Source organism: Drosophila arizonae, chromosome 5, assembly GCF_054131065.1.
Source record: "Drosophila arizonae isolate 15081-1271.41 chromosome 5, UAZ_ARI_1.0, whole genome shotgun sequence".
Lineage (NCBI taxonomy): Eukaryota > Metazoa > Arthropoda > Insecta > Diptera > Drosophilidae > Drosophila > Drosophila arizonae.
In genome coordinates, this window is record NC_142925.1 from 13761146 (window position 1) to 13784962 (window position 23817).

Here is a 23817-nt window from a genome sequence, read left to right on the forward strand (position 1 = left end):
CCCGCGATAGCAAGGAGCAATCCTTGTTATCAACAATTTATGCTCTTATCGTGCCATACAAATACCAAAAAAATAAAATATATAAACAATTCCAATTGGAATGTACTTAATTTTTTTCCCACAAAGGCGCCGGCGCGACTGTTTGCAAAAATCGTCCTCAAAATTTCATTTCGCATTTCCCCTGTTTTTTATTCTATTTTTTATAGCGTTTACGCAAAGCAGCAAACGCAACGAAAACTAGAAAACGCAATGGAGAGAGCAACTGAACCGTTTCGCTCCACGAACCGTTTCGCTCAACTACTGCTTTGCAGCAATGCGAGAGCAAGTTAACAGCAGTTATGTTAGTTAACAGCGCCATTGAGCACAACAGCGGGGCTAGCAGCTCACTTGAGCAGTGTCGTGAGCGAATGCAGCTCATTTGAGCAGGTAACAGCCATCATTTAACATTATCTTTGCAGCCGAACAACAGCTGAACACCACGAATTTATTGTAGTACGCTAACGGTTTTTAAACGGTACAGTTACAATTGAGTTGTCAACCGTTACGGACGCAAGTTCTGATTCAGATCGTGAGTTACCAACAATTGCAAAATTATCAAAAAAAGAAATATAAATTATAAAATATACAAAAGCCAACAAAGTTGCAAAGGGGACTTCTAGTCAGGCCAAAAAATCTTCCAAAACAACAAGCCAACACAAAATTAACGAAATCCAAATGTATTAAACAAATATAAATATTTGTATAAACCGAAATCGAGCAATTTGCATACATATGTATTAAAAACGAGTGTGCGCGCGTGTGTTTCGCCAATTATATCGCACAATAGAAAAAAAAATACGCAAGAAAAAAAATACAAAATTTCGGCAGAGCAACAAATAGCAACAAGAAATTTGCCACGGCGAAAGAATACAAAAAAAAGAGAAGAATATAAGCAGCGTCGCTGCCAGCGTCGACGTCAACGTCAACGCTAACATTTTTGTCGCCTCTTTTTTTTTTCCTCACATCATTCCTTGATTTTCCTTCATTTCATTTGTGTTCGCCGCCGGCAACGACGCTGCTATAGTTCTTCGGGTGTGCGTGCGTGTGTGTGTGAATTTTTTTGCTACTGTTGCTCCGTTTCATGTGCACTATTCTCAACATCTTCTTCTTCTCGATCTTTTACAGTGTGTTATTAAAGTAAATTTGCTTAAAACGCAAATCAATTTACAAGTTAAACGTTGAACGCGCGTCGTCCACGTAAATTCCACTCACACATACCAACAACAGCAAAAAAGTCGTCGTCGCCGCCAGCAGCAGCAGCAGCGGATTAACCTTTAGCTACATTTCTTTCCAAACACAACAACAAAAACCCAACAACAAAAATGGTAAGCTAAAAAAAAATTCGAAATCCTCCCGGTATCTGCTCTTTCTCTCCAAATTTCCACATTTCTCTGTTTCGTATTGTTTACACAAATGTTTCCATTGAAATTTCAACAATTTGCCGAAATCTCAAAGACACAAAGGTTAAAAATGAACATGTGTTCTCGCTTGCCCATGTGTGTGCATGTATGTATGAATGCGTGTGTGTGTCAGCGCGAATTACTTGTTAGTCCAATTGGATTACATTTGATCCTTAGCGCTGCAGCAGCTGCCGTGCCGAAATGCACCCCCTTTGGCTAAAATGCCTCAAACTGGTTTTTTGACTACCCAAAACAGTAAAATTTTGTATTTTTCATATTTGTTTAAGTACTGAGGGTTAGTTTTTTAATGACTCACCTTTGTGTAGTGTCAGCAGAGAATAAGTTTTTTTTTATCATTATAGATAGCGTTTTTTCTTATTCAAGTTGAACTTCTTCAAATTATCTAAATCAACTAGGTAAACATTAGCTATAACTGCATAAACGGCTGAGTTTGTTTATAGTTGTGTAGTTATTTAAAGAAATATGTTTGCAGCAAACACAAATATTTGCAAATTAAAAAATATATGTCTATACTACTTTTTACTCTTATAAAAAATGCTTACAAATTTTTACAAAACATGTTTACATAAAAAGACAAATTTATTTTGGCTTCTGTTTACATTTTTATTGAGATAAAAATATAAAAACAGAATTTTCCATTATTGACTTATAAAATCAAGCTCAAAATAATGTCAATTATTTAATATTTAACCTGATTTTAATTGCTTAGTTCCAGTTGTTTTTTATGTCTGTTTGAAATTAATTTCGTTTAAAAAGCCATCAGATTAATGTTTATAGCACATTTCAAAGAAAGTATCGATAAATCATATTATATATATATATATATATATATATATATATATATATATATATATATATATATATATATATTTTTTTTTTTTTTTTTAATTAGTTCGTGCGAGGTATCAACAAATAAAAAATTGCCAAATAATAGGAAAATTTTTACACCTCTCTGTAATTTAGCAACTGCATGAGAGATATTCAAGGCTAATCATTAACACGCAAATAAAGGTCCACCCTTGCTATATTACACTATTATCCAAAGGGTGCAACTGTAAAAAACAAGTTTCGCTTACTCAGAAACGCCTCACCCCACCCCAAATTAATCAAACTTAAAAGCAGGCAGCAAAAAAAGTAAAGTAAAGCAGCAATATGAAAAAAACAAAAACTCGTTATCAGCAACGCTTTGCGGCGCGCCCCTTGCGCTATTCAAAAGGCGTCGCAGCGGCTCCGCTTCCAGCTGTATCACATACACATAAATACACAAATACATGTAAATAATGTGCCTTGTGCATCAGCAGCAGCACAAAAAAAAAGTGTGTTGCCAATCGGCACTTTATCAGCATTTATTTGCACTACTCAAAAATACATGGAAAATGTATTTGGGAGAGCATTAGAGAGAGTATTGATCAACAGCAGCAACAAAAACAACAAGAGTAGCTGTAGCAACGCTTCCAGCAGCAGCGCCACCGGCTTTTTTTCTTTAGTTGTTTCTTATTGTATTTCGTTTCGCTTTATTTACCGCGAAAATTGAGGTTAGGCACGCTGGACGTGTAGAAGAAAAAAAAAGAAGCATATAAGCAAAAATAGGAAAAGGCAACGGCAAAAATTCTTGGGCTTTTGGAATTCTTACTGGTCGTTGCTTTGTCTAGATTCGTTGGCTTGCTCAACTTAACCGTTTCATGTGCGCGCAGTAGCAAAGCTAGTTCGCTCTCGCATACTCTCTCGCTCAGCAATAACCGTTTCACACAGTTTTGCGCCTGGTTGCGTTGCGTTTCGCTTCGTGTCGATTCGTTTCGTTACTCTCGCTCTGCACATTTGTTATCAATCGTATTTTACACTGCGTCGCTTTTGGCTCTCGGGCCGCGCACTTTTATCTGCGTGCGCTTTCTTTTGCGTTTTCGCAGTGGCTCTCGCTCTCACTCACTCTCTGACTCTCGCTGTTGTTGTGTCGGTTGCGGCGCCTACGTTTTGTTGTTTTCTTCCATAACCGTTTCATTTGCCGCATTGCGGTTATTTTGCTGTTTCGCTTTCTGCTTTGGCTTCTGTTGCTGCTGCTGTATGGCCATGTTGCTGTTGTTGCTGTTGTTGCTGTTGCTGCTTGTTCTACTTTGCCATTCGCACAAGAAATTCATTGTAACGGGCTAACGTGTGCAGCGTGCAGCATAATGAAGAGAGAGAACAGAAAAAATATATTTTCCTTTCGTCTATTTTTTTCGCCGCAGACGCCAAACGTGGCGACGTCGCCATAATAACCGCACATAATCCCATTTTTTTGCTGCTGTTTTTTTTTTTTTAATTTTTTTTATTTGGTTTTAGCGCTTGCTGCGTTTGCTTTCTGATAAGAAAATACACACGCAGTCAGCCACCCACCCATCGTTGCCCCTCGGCTAATTTAATTAGCGTTTTCTTCTTGTTGTTTTACAATGCAAACAGCTTTTAATTAAAACAAATCGTTTTACGTGCTCAATATTTTGTTTTGCATTAAATGTGATTCATTCGGGGGGTTTGGTTTCTGCTGTTTGTTGTTGTTCTTTTATTCCCTCAGCACCCTCTTTTCCATTTTAAAAGATGGATCAAGTTAAGCTAAATGTCGATTGCTTTTTTTTTTATCTGTTCTGTTCTTTTATGTTTCTGACTCACTTGGCTGATTTCATCGAAAGCGCTAACAAAAAAACATTGACAACACATTAGAACAACAATTCTTTTCGCTGAAAATACACACATACAACACACCAATATACACATACATATCCATGCATAGGCACATACATGAGTAAGACTGAGTGTATGTACATAGACCTTAATGCCAATGTTAACCGGTTCGCACCGGCTAACCGGCAACTCTCTTTTTGACTTGTCGATTCGCCTTAAATGAAGTAGAGAAACAAAAATTGTTGCTAAAACTCATTAATAAAAACCGCTATTTGCCGGTTTTCGGCCCAGCCAAATGCAAGCGGGCGAAATAAACAGTTCGACGAAAAGTGTGAGAGCGAGGCAGCTATAGTTAGAGAAAGCTATTAAAAGTATTGTTTATGCTTCATTTATATCACATGTGCAATGCCTGCAAAGTAAGCACAAACACACCCACACATGCACCCACACATGCACACACCTATACAGATGCATGACCAGGTGTCGAGAGGAGGGCGTCAGCTGGACGCGCAATTTAAGGCCTGACAATTAGGCAGCGCCTGCGATCTGGTTACGCTGCACGCGTGGGTGGCGTTGCCATATTGTTTATAAGGCAACATGCTGGGCTTTGATCTGGCTTTGGCGCTTTGACTCACATTTTTATGACATAATCAAACACAATAACAACACTTACTACTGAGCAAGCAAATACAAAATCTATATGTGAAAATAAAGCAGAAAAAATTGTTTTATCTAGTATATCGATAAGCCCAAATTCAATTGACGCCCCACGCTACACCTATTTAACAGTAGGTACAGTGGTATGATGACAATTGAATTGAAAATAATAAAATATCGAACATAAGATATGTTGTAGAGGAGAATTTCACTTTAAAAACTGGTATATTGAATTTAAATATAATGTATAATACATAATGTATAATGTATATTTATTTATATATTATTTATATTAAAAATATTGTCCAACATTTTTTCGGCCCCAACTTTCCTTAAAACCTTGAATTGGTGTGCAGTAAAAATTTTATAAAATAAGCTTATCAATCAGTTTAGAGAATTTTAATTTCTGATTGTTCGAGATTATATATACACCTGGCGCTCTTAAATTGTGATCGACAACGATTAGATAAAGCACCCATCGTTAGCTCTTTGGCTAAGCTCCGCGGAAGTTGTCCATATAAAATTGTACCTGTACATACATATATACAAATATATATCATCAGCAAACATTTTGGCGTATTGCTTATATAACACTCGAACTACTCGTACGCCTTGAGTTGGAAGTGTGCCTACTTATTAGGTGGATTTTCTTTATGTTTCGTTCATTGATTAGATAAGTACATATTGGGTTTATTGATAATGTGAACCTAAACTAACTTTGCACTTGGAATGCTACGGGGAACTGTCATTGAATATAGTCGTGGTGCTTTTTTTTTTGTATATATAAGTCTTATCTGAAATCTAAGAATATTTTAATGTACATTCAATTGCTCTGCAGTGAACTCTCAAATTGTTTTTCATCTAGAATTGCATTTTGATTGAGTCACAATGAGCAATTAGCAGTGAGCTCATAGAAATTATAATTCTATAATGTATAGATACAAAAATGAAAAAAATATACGATAAATGCAATGAATGGTAGATTTTTATTAAAATTGCCTTTAATAATTTTTACAAAAATTATGAATTATTATTAAGTATATAATTAACTTATGATGAATATATTTTTTTATTTATATTTATTCTTAGTGTATATATAATCAATTATAATTAATCAATTATAATTAAAAGATGATTATTTTAATTTTTATAATCTTCATAATTTTCATAGTATTTTAAATATTTTTTTAATGGATTTTAACATTAGAAATCGATTTATTGTAATTTGTATTTTCATATTTGGATTGGTTTAGTTTATCTTTAGAATAGCTCATCATAACCCTATGATCTCACAATATTATGAAATGCGAGTGATCTAATAGACCTAGCAGAGTATTACGTTTTTGCGTTTGATCTAATAAGGGTAGTTACGACCATCGCGAGCATTACGAGCATTAGTTTCCGAAATCAATCAATGCCAAAAATATGATGAGAATAGAATAAAAATAAATATAAAAATTATTTTGAAACAATTCGCTGCTGACGTAGGTAATAAAAATAATCACAAATATTATTGATATGCGAGTCGTAGCTCTATTATATTTATATATACATATGTAAATATTGGGGCGCCGACCTTATCGCCTTGCTATATGATTTTATATAGTATATTATTTGAATTGATGTCTGTCAAAACAAATTAGTTTCGGAAACGCTACAATTGACAACGAGCTTTGGTTTTCAAATTCAGGGAAATGCTACAACCAAGGGCTCTACTTTAACATAATATACCCTAACTGAGAACCTTGAGTACGCGCACAAAGCTTCAGTTACGCATATATGAATACGAAAAACTTTAGACCCCTTAAAAAATAAAAGTAAATTGACGTCAGCGGAACCCAACACCTTTTTTTTCTAGATACCATTGCTGTGATATGAGAACAACTGTATCTCTATACATATATATGTATATGTTTATATACATTTGTATGTCTGGCGCCTTTTTGTTGAGTGCAAACAATATGCGAAATTATTCAAAGCCCAATTTTACTTTGACGTATCTCTTGACTGAATGTTTCGACATATTTGCCTCTAACATTTTTATTGTTCTCTTTTGTTTCATTTTATGGTTTCGCTGAAGGGTGGAAACGCGCATTAAATTATAATTGCAAATTGCGTTTCTTATAGATACAATTGTCATGCACGCTGTCGAACTGTATATAGCTGCCTATAAGAAAAAGTATATAAAACTATGATTGACGACTGATCGATGGCTGACGTACTTGGCCTAAATAAAAGATGGTTAGATAGCTAACTTCGGAAGTGTTTGAGTATGTGGGTAGAATACGTTTGGTATCAAATGGGAAAGCTCGGAGACTATAGAGTTTTTAATAAAGTAATTTTTTCATTGTAACTAATTTAAATTTTTAAAATATATGTTTTTATATTATACCATTTTTAATATTTAGAAAAACATTCAATTTGGGGTCTAATTTTATTTGCTCCTAATAGAAATATTAGTTCAGTTCAGAACATCTATTCCAAATGCCTAGATATTATTAGAAAATCCAAAAAATGACTAAAAATTTTTTAAAAATTAATTTGCTCCAACATTTTTGTAAGGTTTCTGTTTTTATAAATAGTGAAACACACAAAACTTGCGTACAACATGTTGGGCCGTAAATGAAAAATTGAATGGGATTCTTTGAAAAATTACTTGGAAAATTTTAGAGTTTTTAATAATTCCTCTGAATTTTGGGAAAGTTGCATGAAATGCTTTTGGAAAATGTTTATAAGAAATGGCTTTATCTATGATTAACCCAGAAATAGTAGCCAACTTACATATATATCTGTATGTATGTATGTAAAATATATATGGAATATTGTTTGCCTAATATGTTGGCATTGAAATAACATCAAGTAGTCGACGACTGTGTCATCATTCATAAACACTTCATAAGCTTGACAGCAATTAATTATAAAATATACATTGAAGAAAATCTGTTCAATCGAAAGCTAAATTATGGTATTTGAAAATCGAAAAAGACAACGAAATAGAAATGTGAAACTGAGAAAATATTTTGAATTCTCTTTTTGCAGGCCGATCAGCTGACAGAGGAACAAATCGCTGAGTTCAAAGAGGCGTTCTCGCTATTCGACAAAGACGGCGATGGCACCATCACAACAAAGGAGTTGGGCACAGTTATGCGATCCTTGGGACAGAACCCCACAGAAGCTGAGCTCCAGGATATGATAAACGAGGTCGATGCCGATGGTGAGTTAAAAATGTTCAATTTGATAAGAAGAAGCGAAAGGTTTAGGTTTTTGCAGATAAGAATTTCTATATAAATATAGTTTAGGCACTCTCGCAAGTATTTTAAATTCTCTTTCTGTGTCCCATTCGTAAACTATATATTATATTTAGTATTAATGCTAAGAACATGCATATTTTGATTTCGCGAAATTCAATTGGGAAAATCAATTTTCGATTGCCCAAGTTCTCGAATTAGTTCCACTTGAGATTTGTGGTTCAGTTCTTGCATTCCTACTTAATGTGCTAATTGCTTTGAACCCTTTATATTTTGGCTCTCTCAAGCTAATTATATACCCTAGTATGGATCTATTCTTGAACGAGATCAGCAGACAACAAAAATTGTGAATAGATCTCGAGACAGAAACAAGACGGACAACGAAATTCTTTGTGTTTTTCTTAGCTTTTCGATCTTTTTGCGATCGGCTAAAAATATGCAACAAAAACACGTCATAGCCATTAAAAATAGATTACAAAATATTTGGCCTGGCTAATGTTCATATACTTGTTGGTATTGTTGTTGTTGTAATTGCTGTCAAAAATGCACACACAGGATTCCTGACAAAAGGTGGTTGAGAGGCCCCCAAAAACTGGGAACACAAAGAATCTACAGAAAATTTGGGAAAAACTAAATGAGAAAAACAAAATGAAAATAAATATTTCAATTTTGTTTCTTTTTGAAAGAAATTGAGCGATAGACGCCGCCAAATGTGTCGCCCGTTGAGGTTTTTCACCTTTTGCATGAAAACTTGTTCAACAACTGCACATTTCCAACAAGTGTGAGAGGGAAGGAGAGTGTGTGTGTGTGTGTTAGTGTGAGTGAGGGGCGTTGGGGCGCCTGCTCGTGTGGCTTTTTATATGTATTTTTAGCAATTGTGAAATGTGTCGAGAATAATTTGTTTTTGCTCTTGCGGGCTATATAAATTTTCACAAATTATAAATCACTTTTTTATGCATGCACAAATGCGAGTGTGTGTGTGTGTCGGCGCCCGCGTCTGTGTGCGCATTTGGCTTTTGCATAATATGCTCAAAGCTCGACAATTAGCTTAAAAATAAAACAGGCCCCACCCAAGCAAGCAACAGAAAACTCATACAAACACACACACATACACACTCGGATAAATACACAAGCAGCGCGATAAGTGCAAAGCGTAACGAGTAAAAAATGCAAGGAGATAAAAATGCAAGAAACCGAAATCAAGTCACCCACATCCGCTGGCAGATGAAACAGCAGCAACAACAATTGCTATAGCAGCAGCTAACACTCTGTCTCTCTCAATCTCAGTGCTGCTGCTCTGCCAAAGTGCAAGGCGACAGAAATTCCAGAACAGAATTCAAGTTACCCACTTCGGCAGCAGAGGCAGAAGCAGCAGCAGCAACAGCAACAGCAACGAAAGTAAGTAAGGCAGTCGCACTCTCTGCTCTTCCCAAGACTCTGTGCAGCGCCTTTGCTCTTTACCGCTACTCTGCTTGCGTTGCGCTGCTGTCGTACGAAAGTGCAAAGCGAAAGAAATGCTAGCCGAAGTGAAGTTACCCGCATTTGACAGCAGCAGAGGCTGCTCTCTCTCTCTCTCACTCTCTGCTCCTGTCTGCAGCGACTGTGCTGCTGGCATCATAACTTACAATTACAATTGCTCTTGTTCTGTTCTTGTTCTGCTCTCTGCTTCTTCTTTCACGTGCAGACTGCGCATGTGATGAAAAATCCAGGGCAAAGTCTGCACAAAAGGCGCTCAGCAGCGCATGCGCCAATCGGACAGCAGAAAAGAGGACAACAGGCACAAGGAGCGCGTGGATAGGCGGCGGGTGTGGGCGAGCGAGTGAATGACAGATTGACTGACTGACTGACTGATGCTTATCGTTCAGAGCTAAATATAGATTGTTGCTTGGCTCAGGGCAAATAAGATAGAGAGTGGATTTTACAACTATAAATGTATCTGTGTGTGTATAAGAGAGGGAGAAAGAGCGTGTTGAGCTTCTGTTTCGCAATTTAAAACGAAGTTGCGAGCGTTGGAGTAGTATGCATATATATGTGTGCGTACGTGTGGCATGTGATTGATGTATGTTTTTGTATGTATTCAAGCGTGAAGGGTAATAAATGAATATTATGCATTGTATTCGATGTATTTTATATAGTAAACATTTGGTCAATATAGGTCGAAAATATAAATATTTATAGGAATTCTGGAATACCATTTGTTTTTAAATTTAGCAGAATTGTAGGAAATTTTTCAGTTTTTTTTTATGGTTACTTTTTATTTATTTACGACTTTTCAATTTTCAACATTTTTATTACGAGTTGTGCAAAATAATTTGCACTTTTTCGTTTTGAAGTTAATATATGACTACATATATATGTCATATTGCATCTCCAGTCACTCTTATTTGCTTTTCTGTAACAGTAAAATCAGTTATACAATTTAAATGCTTGTTTTTCTTTTAATTGTTAAAAAAAAATAAAATTTCTGTCGCTTCAGTGCATTTGGCAAAAAGATAAAAATTCACATACATTTGAGCTGGTCACACTGTCTGACAGAGTCATTAAAAAAACAACTTAATTATGGTAATTTGTTTAAATGTTATATATATAGAAATATTCCTATATATATATATGCTGTATTGACTGTTTAGTTTAGTTATTTATATTTGTTTAGCACTCATTCAGTTTTGTATTATTCACATGGTTGTTTTTCCTATATAGTTACTGTGGCTTTCATGGCGATTATCTCGCCTGTTTTGCGATCTGGCATTTCGTGCATCAAATTATATAAAATATATATATACATACATATGCATGCACACACACGCACACCTGTCTACGTGTTCGTGTGTGTAATTTTTGTAGTCTGTGAACAACAGACGGAAACATTAAACATTCATTACTTAAAATTTTGTTGGCGACGTACAAAAAAGAACTGCAGCCTGCATACAAACGACGCCATTAGAGAGAGACAGCAGGAAATACAGAGTGAGAGAGAGACTCCCCACTGTTCCGCTTAAATTTGTTGTCTTTGGAAGTCTTTGCAATTGTCCAGCTCTATGCAAATGGCATATAGAATGAAAATCAACCAGAGAAGAACGATATATGTGTGTATATATAGATATAAGGAATCCCAATGTGTTATTTATAAAGAGTTCGCATACCCCTCTGTGCCGCTGCCCAACTAAATTTAGCGTTGAAAAAAAATCTTATTAAAATTTTAAATTGTCTGCAAGAAAAAATTTTTGCGCAGCGTTGCGAAACGACAAGGCGGGCGGGCATAGAGTCTGCGACTTATACAAAGATATATATATATATATATATATACATATATAATATGTGTGCATGTGTAGGCATATTATTATAGAGGAAGTGTGACTCGTCTCTCTATAGAGGTAATGGAAACCAAAAACCAAGCAAGCAACCAGACATTGGCAACACGAATTGGCAAGAGGCTCGTCATCATCATCATTATGAACATCATCAGCAGCATCTTATGAGCCTTGTCAAAAAGTGTTTCTGTCTAAGGCGCGTCTAAAAGTCGATCAGCCATATAGATATATATGTATATATCTGAAAATGGCCTCAAATTTGTATTTAGCTCTCTCGTCTTGTTGGGGGAAATCCTAAGCCAAAATCAGCGACATAGTTCGCGTCGAAAATGTTTCAAAATAGAAATTTCCTTATAATATTTGTTTTTTATACTCGTCAAAATTAAGTGAGAAGAGTATATCGGTGCAATGGATCCAGTGAGGGCGAGCCGATTTGGCAATAACTAAAAGTCTATATTGTATACTATATTTTCAAATCTCTATTCTCTAATCTCTAGATATCTAATCCATTTATAATCTACTGAATTTCCCAGACTCAGACAGTTATATTTATACCATTACTTCCTCAGATGATTCTCTCATATTAGACGAGTATCTTGCAGTCGATCACTGCAACAGTTTACAGTATTTTTTTTTCGTCTAATTATCTTTTGGCGCCTCTTTATTTGCCGCTATATGTGCTTTAGCTGATATTCGTGCGCCTTGCTTATTATTTCTAAATGTTCCATTCAATAATCATAATAATACTTGTGTGTTCTTTAATTGAAAGCACATTTTTGCCTGATTTTTGTTTTTTCGCTTTTAATTACTGGATTTTTTTTTAAAGATTTCATTTCATTATTTATTTTGCTGTTCGCGCTCGCGCTTTAATGTAGTTGTTTTTCGGCTGTGTTCGGGAATCTCGGAAGGTAACACTTGTGAATTGATTTGTATTTGTATCTGAACTTGAAATAATTGACTTGGCTATGCGTGTGTGTGGGGCCATTAAATACGATAGCTAAACATTAATTTTACATTTGGTATGAGTTGTGGAATGTTTGCTAAACGATGTGGGTAGCATTGATTGTAATGAGTGATTGGTGATGGCAGAAATTGGGGTTACTTCTACAGGTAGAGGCGAGTGGGGATAACACTGACTGAGTCATTAAATAACAACGTTTAACAACACTATTGCGAAAATCAAAGTTAGATTGAATGTGTAGCTGTAGGCTGAAGTAGCCAGTGAAACGTTTATGAATCCAAATTGTTGTAAATTCAATATTATGAATATATCTATGGTAGAGAAATTAAATAATATATCTTCATATATAATAAAAATGGGACTATTAAGTATAACAGTTAACATATTGAAGTATATTAAATAGCAGGTATTTTTAAGTATAATGTTTAGGAATGGACCACAAAAGAGAAATTGAAAAGTAGTGCGTGCAAACTTCATTAATCATGATAATATATATTTATATACTTTTAATATTACACTTATGAAAACCATTTAGAACCATATTTCCAGCTGGCATTACTTAGTCAAAAGAACTTAGCATTACTTAGTCAAAAGAAACTAGATTTTCAATGCGATATATCTGCTAGTTAAATTCTACACTCAAAAGTTTTTCACATGTGGCAAAAGGAAAGCATAAAGAAAAGTGATTTTGAGAAAGTTTCCTACTCAAAGTTCTTCAACTTTGGCCTTCGAGACAGTTGTCTAATCGTAACATTTTGTGTAAATATTAATGTGAATGCTCCATTAAAAGAGCTGGCATTAGTTAGATATACCAGATACAGTTCAGTGCAACCTTTTTTGGCCCGGGCCACGCCCCGTTTGTCGAGTCAATAACAATTAAGGTCTCAAGAGTTCGACACAAAAGTTTTGCTGGTTAAGCACAAGGAAAAGTTTCACATTTTTTGGCCAATGGAGAGACATAAAAACGTAAAGAGCAGACCAAGAGAGGAGCGAGGGGGAGTGGGAAGTAAAACAACACAAAACTTTAAAGGGAAATGTGAAGTGAAACTTTTTCAATTAGTCTAAAGGCTGGCATTCTGCATAGGCTGTGTGGTGGAGGTCATTTCATTTGTGAGCCGTTCCGAAAAAGTTTTTGTTTCAGGCCTTATCTTATCCAGTGCCGGACCAACGCGCTAAAGTTATCAGTGTCACAAATGTTGCGCATACGCCACGTGTGCCACAACAGCAAGAAAACAAACAAGAGGCAAATCCTTTCAGCCAGCAGACACAGGTCAAATATGAAAATCTGCTTGATTGCCGACTATGAAAAGATTTCTGTTTGTGTGTGCAAACCAAAGGGGATTTGCCTGAGTTTATATAGCTGCCAGGTACACAAATAGTGCAGTGTGGGCGTGGGCGTGGGCGTGGGCGTGGCAGTCAGTGCTGCTAGACTTCATAATAGAGAAATTTATGTTTGCCTTATAAATTGCTAGAAAAAAGATTCTGGAGGGAATTTCATGATGAAGCAAACTTTTTATAGAGTTGAGTAGATGCAAATGAGTTGTGAGTGGAATAAAAGTAGAGGTAGAATATTACAGAAGATTGATGAGACATTGCAGTTGGGATTTGAAACAATTGGAATGAAACATGAGTTGGTTTAAAAGAGCGAAGTATAATAGGAATGGAATTTAAAGAGTTTTTAGTTCTAATAAATATTCCGACTAAAGTAAGGATTATTTTTACGGAAGTCTGGCAACACTGACAAAAAGTTAAGTTGATTGAGAGGAATGATGGAAATGAAATATAAGCAAGGTGTAAGAGCTAGTTCAAAAAGAGCATACATAAGGTTCGGAAAGTTTAGCTTGAACAAAATTGAGTATACAGTGTATATAAAATATTAACAGGTCTTAGAAAAAAAACCTCTGAAGAGGCTTTAAAGAATTTTAGTTAACTGAAACTGAAAACAGATGAAAAAATTATTATAAAAGTTTATATATATATTATTATATATATATGGATTAACGAATATTTCTGTAGAAATTTATAAATTCAAATAACACAAACGAACTGCATTGACAATAATTCCTCTATGATTAAAACGAATTTCCAATTTATATTGAACTAATTAAAATGTTTGATTTTGGTTTCCAGGCAATGGTACAATTGACTTCCCAGAATTCCTTACCATGATGGCACGCAAAATGAAGGACACCGATAGCGAAGAGGAGATTCGAGAAGCGTTCAGAGTGTTCGATAAGGATGGCAACGGCTTCATTTCAGCGGCCGAATTGCGTCACGTGATGACAAATTTGGGCGAGAAATTAACAGACGAGGAGGTCGATGAGATGATCCGTGAGGCTGATATCGACGGTGATGGTCAGGTCAATTACGAAGGTAAGCGAATGCCAGAGCAGAGCTCAAATAAACACCTATAGACACATATACATTCGACGTTAAGCGGCTTACAGCTGCGTGTGTTGTTGTCGCGTGTCGTGTTGCTGTTGTTGTTGTAATTGCAATTGTCATGTCATGTCGGGCCACTAATTGGATATTCGCACAACATTTGCTGTTGTTAGACAATTGACTTATGGCTGGGGTTATGCGTTTTGCGCTGCCAAAACAGTGGCATAGCTGCCGATTGAATCACACACATATACATACACATACATACAGATGCACAGTCATAGTATATGTATTTGAGTCACACTTTGGCAGTTGTTTTGTCATTCGTTACTTTTCACTCATGAGATTTGCTAAAAACTGATTCATTAGTGCGTGCCCAGCATTGCATACGAATACCCTGTAATTGTGTTGGTTTTATGTGATATATTATTTCTACTCTGATTAGAGTTTCATTCTCTTGAATTGATATATCCGATATATGAGTTCCACTCTGTTTAGAATTGGCTTCCCTTTCCAAGAATCTATTTTCTGCAGAATTTCTTGAGCATAATCAATCAACAGAATGTTTCACTAGAAATTGTGGTCATTAGGCTTTCGAGTTTGTTGATAAATGCATTATTTATTGGAAATGTTTATGGTTTATTTGCCTCGTTATTTATATAAAGTACATATCAATGATCAAGAAAGTTTCGTCTAGTAAATAGTTAAAATACATAATGAAAATATTAATATAAAGAAATATAAAAATAAATATATAAAAATATCGGTACATTTTGATCATATTTGCTAATGCTAAACTAATTTACTAAATATACCTTGATTCCATATAAACTCCTTTTATACATAATTTATAGTTTCCTTCGAATTAAAATTCTTTAGTCTAGAGCAACAATTAGTCAATCATAGCCCACATACATTGTGTACTAATGCATGTTTTTTTCTTTTCGTGTATTTTTCGAAATTTAATTTAATTGCTTGAAAATTGAATTTTCAATTGAGCAAAAGCTCGAAGAAGAAAAACAAATACAACTACAACAACAATAATGGGAAGGAATCTATAAGATATAGAAGCAAGGTGTTAAGATATTGTTCATGCTGCGTCTCGCGCAGCTTTTGACAACCCGCCCCCCTTCGGCACCTGCGCTGTCCTGATTTGTGCCTCGTCTGCTTTGATTGTACTTAGAAAAACAACAAATACTAAAATAATGTGAGATCTCTCTCTATCTCTGTCTCTCTCTTTCTCTGATGTCGGCAGATATATATATATATATATATATCATACATACATATACAGCGTATCGAGAGTCGTTTTCTGCCTCAAGTTCAAATAGAAATCGTTTGGCGCAAAATATCTTTGGCGGATCAAATAGATTAATCACAAACAATTTATGAACCGAACATAAAAATAACCAAGTGAAACAATATATTGTATAAATAGGTGCTACTACACCTATGCTCTAACCCGAAATAAAAGCAGAACTTGATGCAAATTCAAGGAAGTTGAAAATAAAGCAAAAATTATCAGCTACAAATAGAACTGACAGTCATCGATTGGGGAAGCAAATTAATCAGTTTTAAGTGTTGCAAAACGTGCGAATTTCTTTCGATTACGTTATTATATAATCTATAACAGTCTGAGTTTGTTAATGACTTTTATTGACTGTAAATTGTGTTTATTTCATTTGAAATCTTATCTTAAATAGGGTCATAATTGTCGTAAAATTATTGATTTATGTGTGGAAAAAATTGCTAACAAGTTTTTGCTGGGTTTTGTGATGTTTACTGGGAATTAATCGACAATGTTTTTTTTTATGTTTGAAGGCTTGTTAGAATTTCATATACAAGCTTGAAAATCTATTTAATATAACTTATAGTTAGATAATTACTTGATCTGACATCAATCAATAGTTTATCCTTGTAGATTATCTTGATCAGAAATTCTCCTCTCTCTCTCTCTCTCTCTCTGTCTGTTCTGCTCCCTCTCTTGCTCTCTTTTCCCATTTAAGTCTCTAGCTCATTTTATCTCTCTCTTTATTGTCGTGTATTTTCCGCTCGTTCTCTCATTATATTTCCTTACTGAGTTCTCCTCTTTCCTTCTCCAGTTGTTCCACATCTTCTGTTTCATTTCTCGTTTCTAAAGTATTATTGCTGTCTCTCTTGCTGTAGCTGTGGCTCCTTTTACTCTTCTACTCTGTCAGCCATTACATTGAGCTATTTTCTTAGGTATCGCACTTCACTTGATCGCATTCGCACATTTATCATCTATTTTTCATCGGTTCTCTGGGATAATTTCTTGTTGGGCTTTTCCGCTGCCTACGCAAAGTAAAATGTTTAATGCTTAAGTGAGACAACAACAATTAAATTCAAATATAAATATTGTGCAATAATCCGAACAACAAAAGAAATTCGAATACAACAAGAAGAAAGAGAGAGAGAGAGTGAGAGATAGAGAGAGCAATAGAGCACAGCTAGCAGGCAATTTTGGCGAGCTGTTTGAACATTGACCGACAAGAAGCCGAACAAATATATATATGTATATGTATATATATCTGTATTATATATACTATATGGGAAAATGAGCATAACATAAATAAATGCGAGTTGTTGCCATTTGCTTATTGCCAATTAACGAAAGTCTTTATTGTTGTCTTGTGTTGGTAACGACGGTGGGTGTACGGCAACAGAAAATTATATGGCAATATGGCAAACAATGGGGCCGGACCCCGAGTTCTCTCTATATAATGGGTACGGATCGGGTATATGCACACACAAAGATGAGACTTACTTTGGCCCATGGCCAAATATAAAAATGTTGTCAGAAAATAGGCGAAAAGCAAAAATAGGAGAAACAAAACCGAAATGAAAATCAAATAAAATGTTAAGCAAAATACAAAAGAAAAACAAATTCAGCAATAGCACAGAAGCGCGGCAAAATAAAATATGCCAAAGATAAATGAATAACAAAACGAAAATTAGCTCTGGCGAATGTAAACAAAACGACGAAAGATAAACAGCAGAGCCACAAAAGCCAAGAGGCCCAGCGATCATAGAAAAATCAAAAGTCTTCCGCGTTTTATAACACTATAAAATAGTGTTTTAATTTTAGTTTAATTGCCGAACAAACAAAAGCCCAAGCCCAAAAAAAATATATATATGAAACAAATTCCGGAAAAAACCCATTAAGAAAATTTACTTGGCAAACACAAAAACAAAAAAAAAAAAAAAAAGGGTGCGAAATGTCAAGGACCAACACGAAAAGTCAATTTCTGATTCGATTTGGGTTGGGTTCTCAAGCAAACGAACATTTGCATATTGTGAAAGATAATAAAAAGGCAAAGGTCTTAAAGGTTGTTCAAGGCGTGTCCTCTGGACTTTCTTTTTTGCGAATGTTGCGTTTGGGCCTCTAATAACGTTTTATTTTTAAAACTGTTTAATATTTGACGAGCCAAAGGGCGCGGAATCTTGGATATTTTAATGGGTTATATAAAAGTCGTATAGACTAGAATTTATATGATCCAGTTTTATAGATTGTGAGCTAATAGCGAGAAACTAGAGTGAACTGACTCTTATCAAATCTATAAAGTGAATTGGTATCGTCAAAGAATGTGTGGAAAAGTTGAGAACAGCTTGGAAGTGGAACGGATATTCTATATAAGTGAGCAGGAGAAAGAGCAGAAGAGCCCTGTGTGATGGAAGTGGATTCAATAGATGGAAGAGGATTCGATTGAAATGATATTATACATTGGAACGAATCATATTGAAAATCAACTTTTAAACTATATTAACTCATTGCAAATAAATTCGATTGTAACATGTGGGAGTAAGTGAAACAAATTTGATTAGATCGTGGGAGAATCATGTGGAACAGTAACAATATGAGAGGCAAGAATCTAGAAAAAAGAAATTGTAAATAGATTATCCATTATAATGGAAACAGAAAAATACTTGGAATAATATGAAATACGTAGCTCTCCAATGGCTACGCCCGCTATGAGATAAATCCAATTATCTGTTCAGCTCGTGTGTAGATGAATTACAGCATCGTCTTTTGAACAATCAGGTGCCATGTGACGTGGTCCGTTGCGATGTTGTGACTTACGTATTTGTTGTGGTCGAGAGGCCAAACGTTTTTCACATGCTACAAATATGTCAAAAATGCGCGCGACCACAAGTGCTAGAAGAAGAGAGTGAGAGAGTGATAGAGAGAAATAGAGACAGAGAGACAGAGAGTCACGGGCAAACGCCGCGAATGCAGTTGGGTGTAAAGAGCAGAGGAAGCGGGAGTGGAGGCTGAGGGAAGCTGTGGTGTGTGTGTGAAGGCAGTCACTTGTCTATATTTAGGAGCTGCATGCAAACACCTGATAAATCGGGGACACGAACGAACAGCCCCGGAATCGTTTCATCAGCCAACGTTTCGCTGACAACGTTTGCCAATTTGTGTGGCTGCCCCTACCGGCACCCACCCATGCCCCTTAATGAAGTGCTATACAGACAGACACACACTTGCACACACACACACACACCATGCAAGTTTGCACTGATTGCCGGTTTTATCAGGAAAAGAAAAACATACAGTTCACATCGAACAATGTCCGCACTCGCTGCTGTACCATTCCACTTGGATCACTTTTCATCTTTAGCTCGTCTGCTCTTTGTCTCCTCTGCCGCCTTCTCTGATGCAGTTGCTATTTTCGGCACATATACTTAGCACAGTAAATGGAATAGAGTATAGGCTGAAAGTCCATTCACTTGATGGAGATTTCTTGAAACGTCGGGCATGAAACATGCCTTCAACTCTATTCTTTAAATTCCCAAATTGAGTGAGGCAACTTTAGAGCGCAACTGGATCGTTTGGAATGAAACGCAAGGCTCGCTGCCAGCGGGTTAGCTATAAATTGAATGGGAATTTCACTAATAGAGCATGTTTCATTTCCTTGTTTCTATTAGAATACCATTTCCATAGGGTATTTCAACTTCGAATTCATTGTAATAGCTCTTATTTTCCCCACATCTATATGCTCTTTGAAATCTGGCGTGTCTGGCAGCGCACTTAATAAATTTTCCCCTGATTTCTGTTCTCGCTCTTGTCCGCGCGAACAGCTTTTCATCAGTCATTCAGCGTCGCGTCGCGTCAGCGTCGCAGCGCATCTTGTGACTTACCTACTATTTGTCTTATTGATTAGTTGATTTTTGGTTTTATTGGTATGGTGAGAGGGGGAGGAGGGAAAGAGGGAGCTTTCGTCGTACGACACATCTATTTGCAGCTCTGCCCCCCCCTCCCCCCATCTGTCAAGACGTGGCGAGTGCTAGTGTAATGATTAGCTATTTCTGTGTAACGGTAATCGCAGTTCATTGTAACCTAGACAAGTTCAGGGTAAATGTTGGCTGTAAATATTTAAGCATATATAACATGAAGTGAAATGAATGAATTGTGAATCAAACTTCCCTTGACTAATCACATTCTCTTCAACTCCTTTTCTTTGCAGAATTCGTGACTATGATGACATCGAAGTGAAGCGTTAAATTATTTCTTTTTAAGCCTTTCTATTTTTTTAAGATGTTGACGAAGACTGTAGCTGTGCGCAAGAACATCGCGCCGCGCTGTTGCTATGGACCCCAATAAAAGATCTTAAAAAAACAACAAAGAGTTAAGCAAAAAACATCAACAACAACAAAACAAGAAGAAGAAGAAGAAAGAAAAAAACATTAAAAAACAAAAAAACATTTAAGAAACTTATAAAACAAAAGCAAAAAGAAAGAAAACTTTACACTTAAAACTAAACGAAGCAAAAAACGCAAAGCAAGAAAATTTAAACAAAGCATAAAATGAGAAAAAAACCCAGAAAAAATTACATAAAAAATTTATATAAAAAAACAAGCAAACAAACAACAACAAAACACACTTAATTTTAATGCAAAAAGAAATGCGAGAAACCAACAACAACAACAAACAGCAAAACTTAAAGAAGTCACCGTTTAAACAGCAAACCAACAACAAAACAGCAAAAAGCATGTTATAAGAAAAGAATTAAACTACTACACTTAAACTACAGGCATACCACACTATAACAAACAACAAACAAACAATCAGAACTTTTGTGTAAGCCGCGCGCAAAGCGTAGCGCATGCAGCGCCCTCTATGGGTCGGCAGCAATGCCCATTCTCTGAGGCGGCAGCAGCAGCGCCCCCTGGCGGCGGCGGTGGCGGCGGCGACATTTGTAGGCAAGAGAGAACTGTTAACAAGAGAAGAACAAATTAAATTGTTTCAAGTATAAACATTTGTCGAAATTCATTGCAAAAATAATAATAATAATAAAATTAATTAAAAGAAATTAAAATTTGTAATTTTTGCAAAATGAGAAAAATGAAATGAACACCAACAACAGCTCTGCACACAAACACACATACACAAAACACACTCACACATACACACACAACAAACAGAAATAAAATATATTATAAATACAACATATATATATTATAAATAATGTAAAATCAAACAACAAATTCTTCTTATTAAATTATATTTAAATTTAAAATTAATAAATATAAAGAAACAAACAACAACAAAAAAGAAAACAAATAAAAATTACCAAAAAAAAAAAAAAAACAAAAACCAACTAAAGAATACATTTTCGATATAAAATTAAATTAAAATTATGCAATATGTGTGTATATATATATGTTTATGCGTATATATACATATATATATGTCTAACTATATATATATAATATATATGTATATAGTGGCTGGTCAGAGTTTCAGCTTTTGGCGCGCTGAGGATGGGTTTATTTTGAAGTTTTGAATGGATTGACAGCGTTATATATATATATTATCATATATATATATATATATATACATCTGAGATATCTGATGAAGGCAGCATAAATCTATTTAACAAGCAAATCGCAACAAATAAAAACATTTCTGTAGCAATTTAAGTGGCAGCAAAAAAAAAAAAAATTACAACTTAAAACTAACCAATAAATATATATATACAATATGTATATATATGCATACTTATATGTATAAATTAACATAATTTTATTATAAAGAATATACAAATTAAATATTTATATGCGAGAAGAACGAGGGAGGCGAAGAAGCAGTTCAAAAGAAGAAGATTTCATCAAACACACACATATAAAATTATATATATATATATATATATATAAATAAAGGAGGAACAGCAAGTAGAAGAAGAAACAGCAGCAGCAGAAGAAGAAGAAGACAACTCTTAATAGCAAACTAGACGACGAAGAAGGAGTAACAAAAACAGCATAAAAACTTAAAACTTATAAATATTTATATATATATATGAAAGTAAACAGCATATAGTTATATATATATATATCATATATTATTATATGTGCCTATATAATAATATGTCTATATATATTTATGGGGTTTTCTTTTAAGTTAAGTGAGCTTACGATAAATGAATCCTGAAACAATGCACGCAATTGATAAAGTAAACAAAAACCAAACACAACTGTACCCAGCGTCGGCGCGCATTAGCCAGACCTAACCTAACTTATAAAGCTAATCTAAAGAAAAAGAAAAAAGGAAAAAGCAAATTATAATCATTAGACAATGTTGCCACCAAAAATGTGAATGAAAAGCAAAATGAACACAGCTGTACTTTAATTTAGTTTCATATCGAAAAAAAAGCGTTTTCCTTCTTGTTTCCTTTCTCTACAAACTTTCTGCTTAAGTTTTTCTTTTCATATCTCTTGTACTATCTCGTCCCACGTCTCTCCTCTAGCTATATTGTTGCTCTTGCTGAACGAACTCTGCTATAACTTCTCCACATATATATATATATATATATATATATATATGTAACTATCCTACTACACTGCTACAAAAGAGCGCATCTTCACACACTTTTTCTTTTCTCTTCTCCCACTGCATTAAACCAACTGTGAGTATAATATATATAAACCTATATATAAAGATTCGGCTATAATATAATTATATATATATATAATAAAAGTCTTTTGGTTTGCTTGATCTGTGGAACAAAATCTTTGGGTTCCATAAGCAAAAAAAAAAAATTAACTCAATAATGAACTTTTCTATAACTTTTTTTAAACAAAGAAAAAAAAACTAAAAATTTGTAGTGAAAATTTGTGCAAGTTTTAAAACTAAAATTTAAACTAAAGCAAGTTATATATATATACGATCGGATGGTCTCTATGTAATAAAATAAAACAAACTATGAAGCAAAACTTTAAACTTAAACAAAATTTAAATTTAAAAAAATGAATACAAAAAACACGAATTTTTCTATCTAAAAAACAAAAATATGAAAAAACACTTGAGCCAAGAGATTTTGTGTTAAGCTTCGCAACGATCTGGCAACTCTGGCGCATGCATTTCCATTGCAAATGTTGCAAAAAAGTTAACAAAAGGAAGAAATTGAATAAACCATTTGACAAACAAATTTGTAGCTAATTTGCCTAACAAAACAAAAGTAAAAAACAACAAGAAACAAAAACAAAAATAAAGAAGAAAGCAACAAGAACAAGCAAAACAAGAACTAACAAAAAGCAAATGTCTTAAATATTTATAAATTCTGTTTTTGCAGTGGCAAACGTTAAATATTACAATATTTGCAGGCATATATATACACATACACACATATATATATATGTATATATGACGTATATATATATATGTATATGTAAACATCATGTATGCTAAACAGAAACTTCTTTAAAAAAAAATACACAAACATTTTAAAAACCTCGAAACAACAAAAACAATTGTGTTTTCTCTTTTTTTGGTATTTTTTCGGATTATTTTTTATTTTTGGCATTTTTTCGAAAAACCTTTTGGGATTGGCTTTTACAGACAACACAAAACAATTGAAAACATTTCTCACATACAACGTCTTCTTCCAATTAACGGCCGACAAGCTCGCAGAAAATAAATTTCCCCGCGCGCTGGATGAGGAACCGAGAGGAATCGCATTCTATCCATGAATTTAGAAACCAAACTAAAACTAAAACAACAAAATAAGATTTAAAAATAAAACTCAACAACCACCTATAAAAATGTTTTCAGTGTAACGTTGCAAGAAATAAATCAAATATATATATACATATATAAATAAAATAAAAACATATTTTGAATGTCT

General features: G+C 34.6%; 1 protein-coding gene across 3 annotated transcripts; it reads left to right on the forward strand.

The window, feature by feature from the left end:
• Window positions 1-407: 407 nt before the first annotated feature.
• Cam (Calmodulin) lies at window positions 408-22524 on the forward strand. Of its 3 annotated transcripts, none has more exons than XM_018012945.2 (5): window positions 408-568; window positions 1165-1364; window positions 7812-7986; window positions 14423-14665; window positions 20161-22524. In XM_018012945.2, exons 2-5 carry the CDS (start codon window positions 1362-1364, stop codon window positions 20187-20189), a joined length of 450 nt encoding a protein of 149 aa, XP_017868434.1. In that variant the 5' UTR covers window positions 408-568; window positions 1165-1361; the 3' UTR covers window positions 20190-22524. The 3 variants fall into 3 exon arrangements, with proteins under 3 accessions (XP_017868434.1, XP_089328407.1, XP_017868435.1); XM_089472281.1 differs by lacking the exon at window positions 408-568 and adding an exon at window positions 698-716; XM_018012946.2 differs by lacking the exons at window positions 408-568; window positions 1165-1364 and adding an exon at window positions 7602-7737.
• The last annotated feature ends 1293 nt before the right edge of the window (window positions 22525-23817 follow it).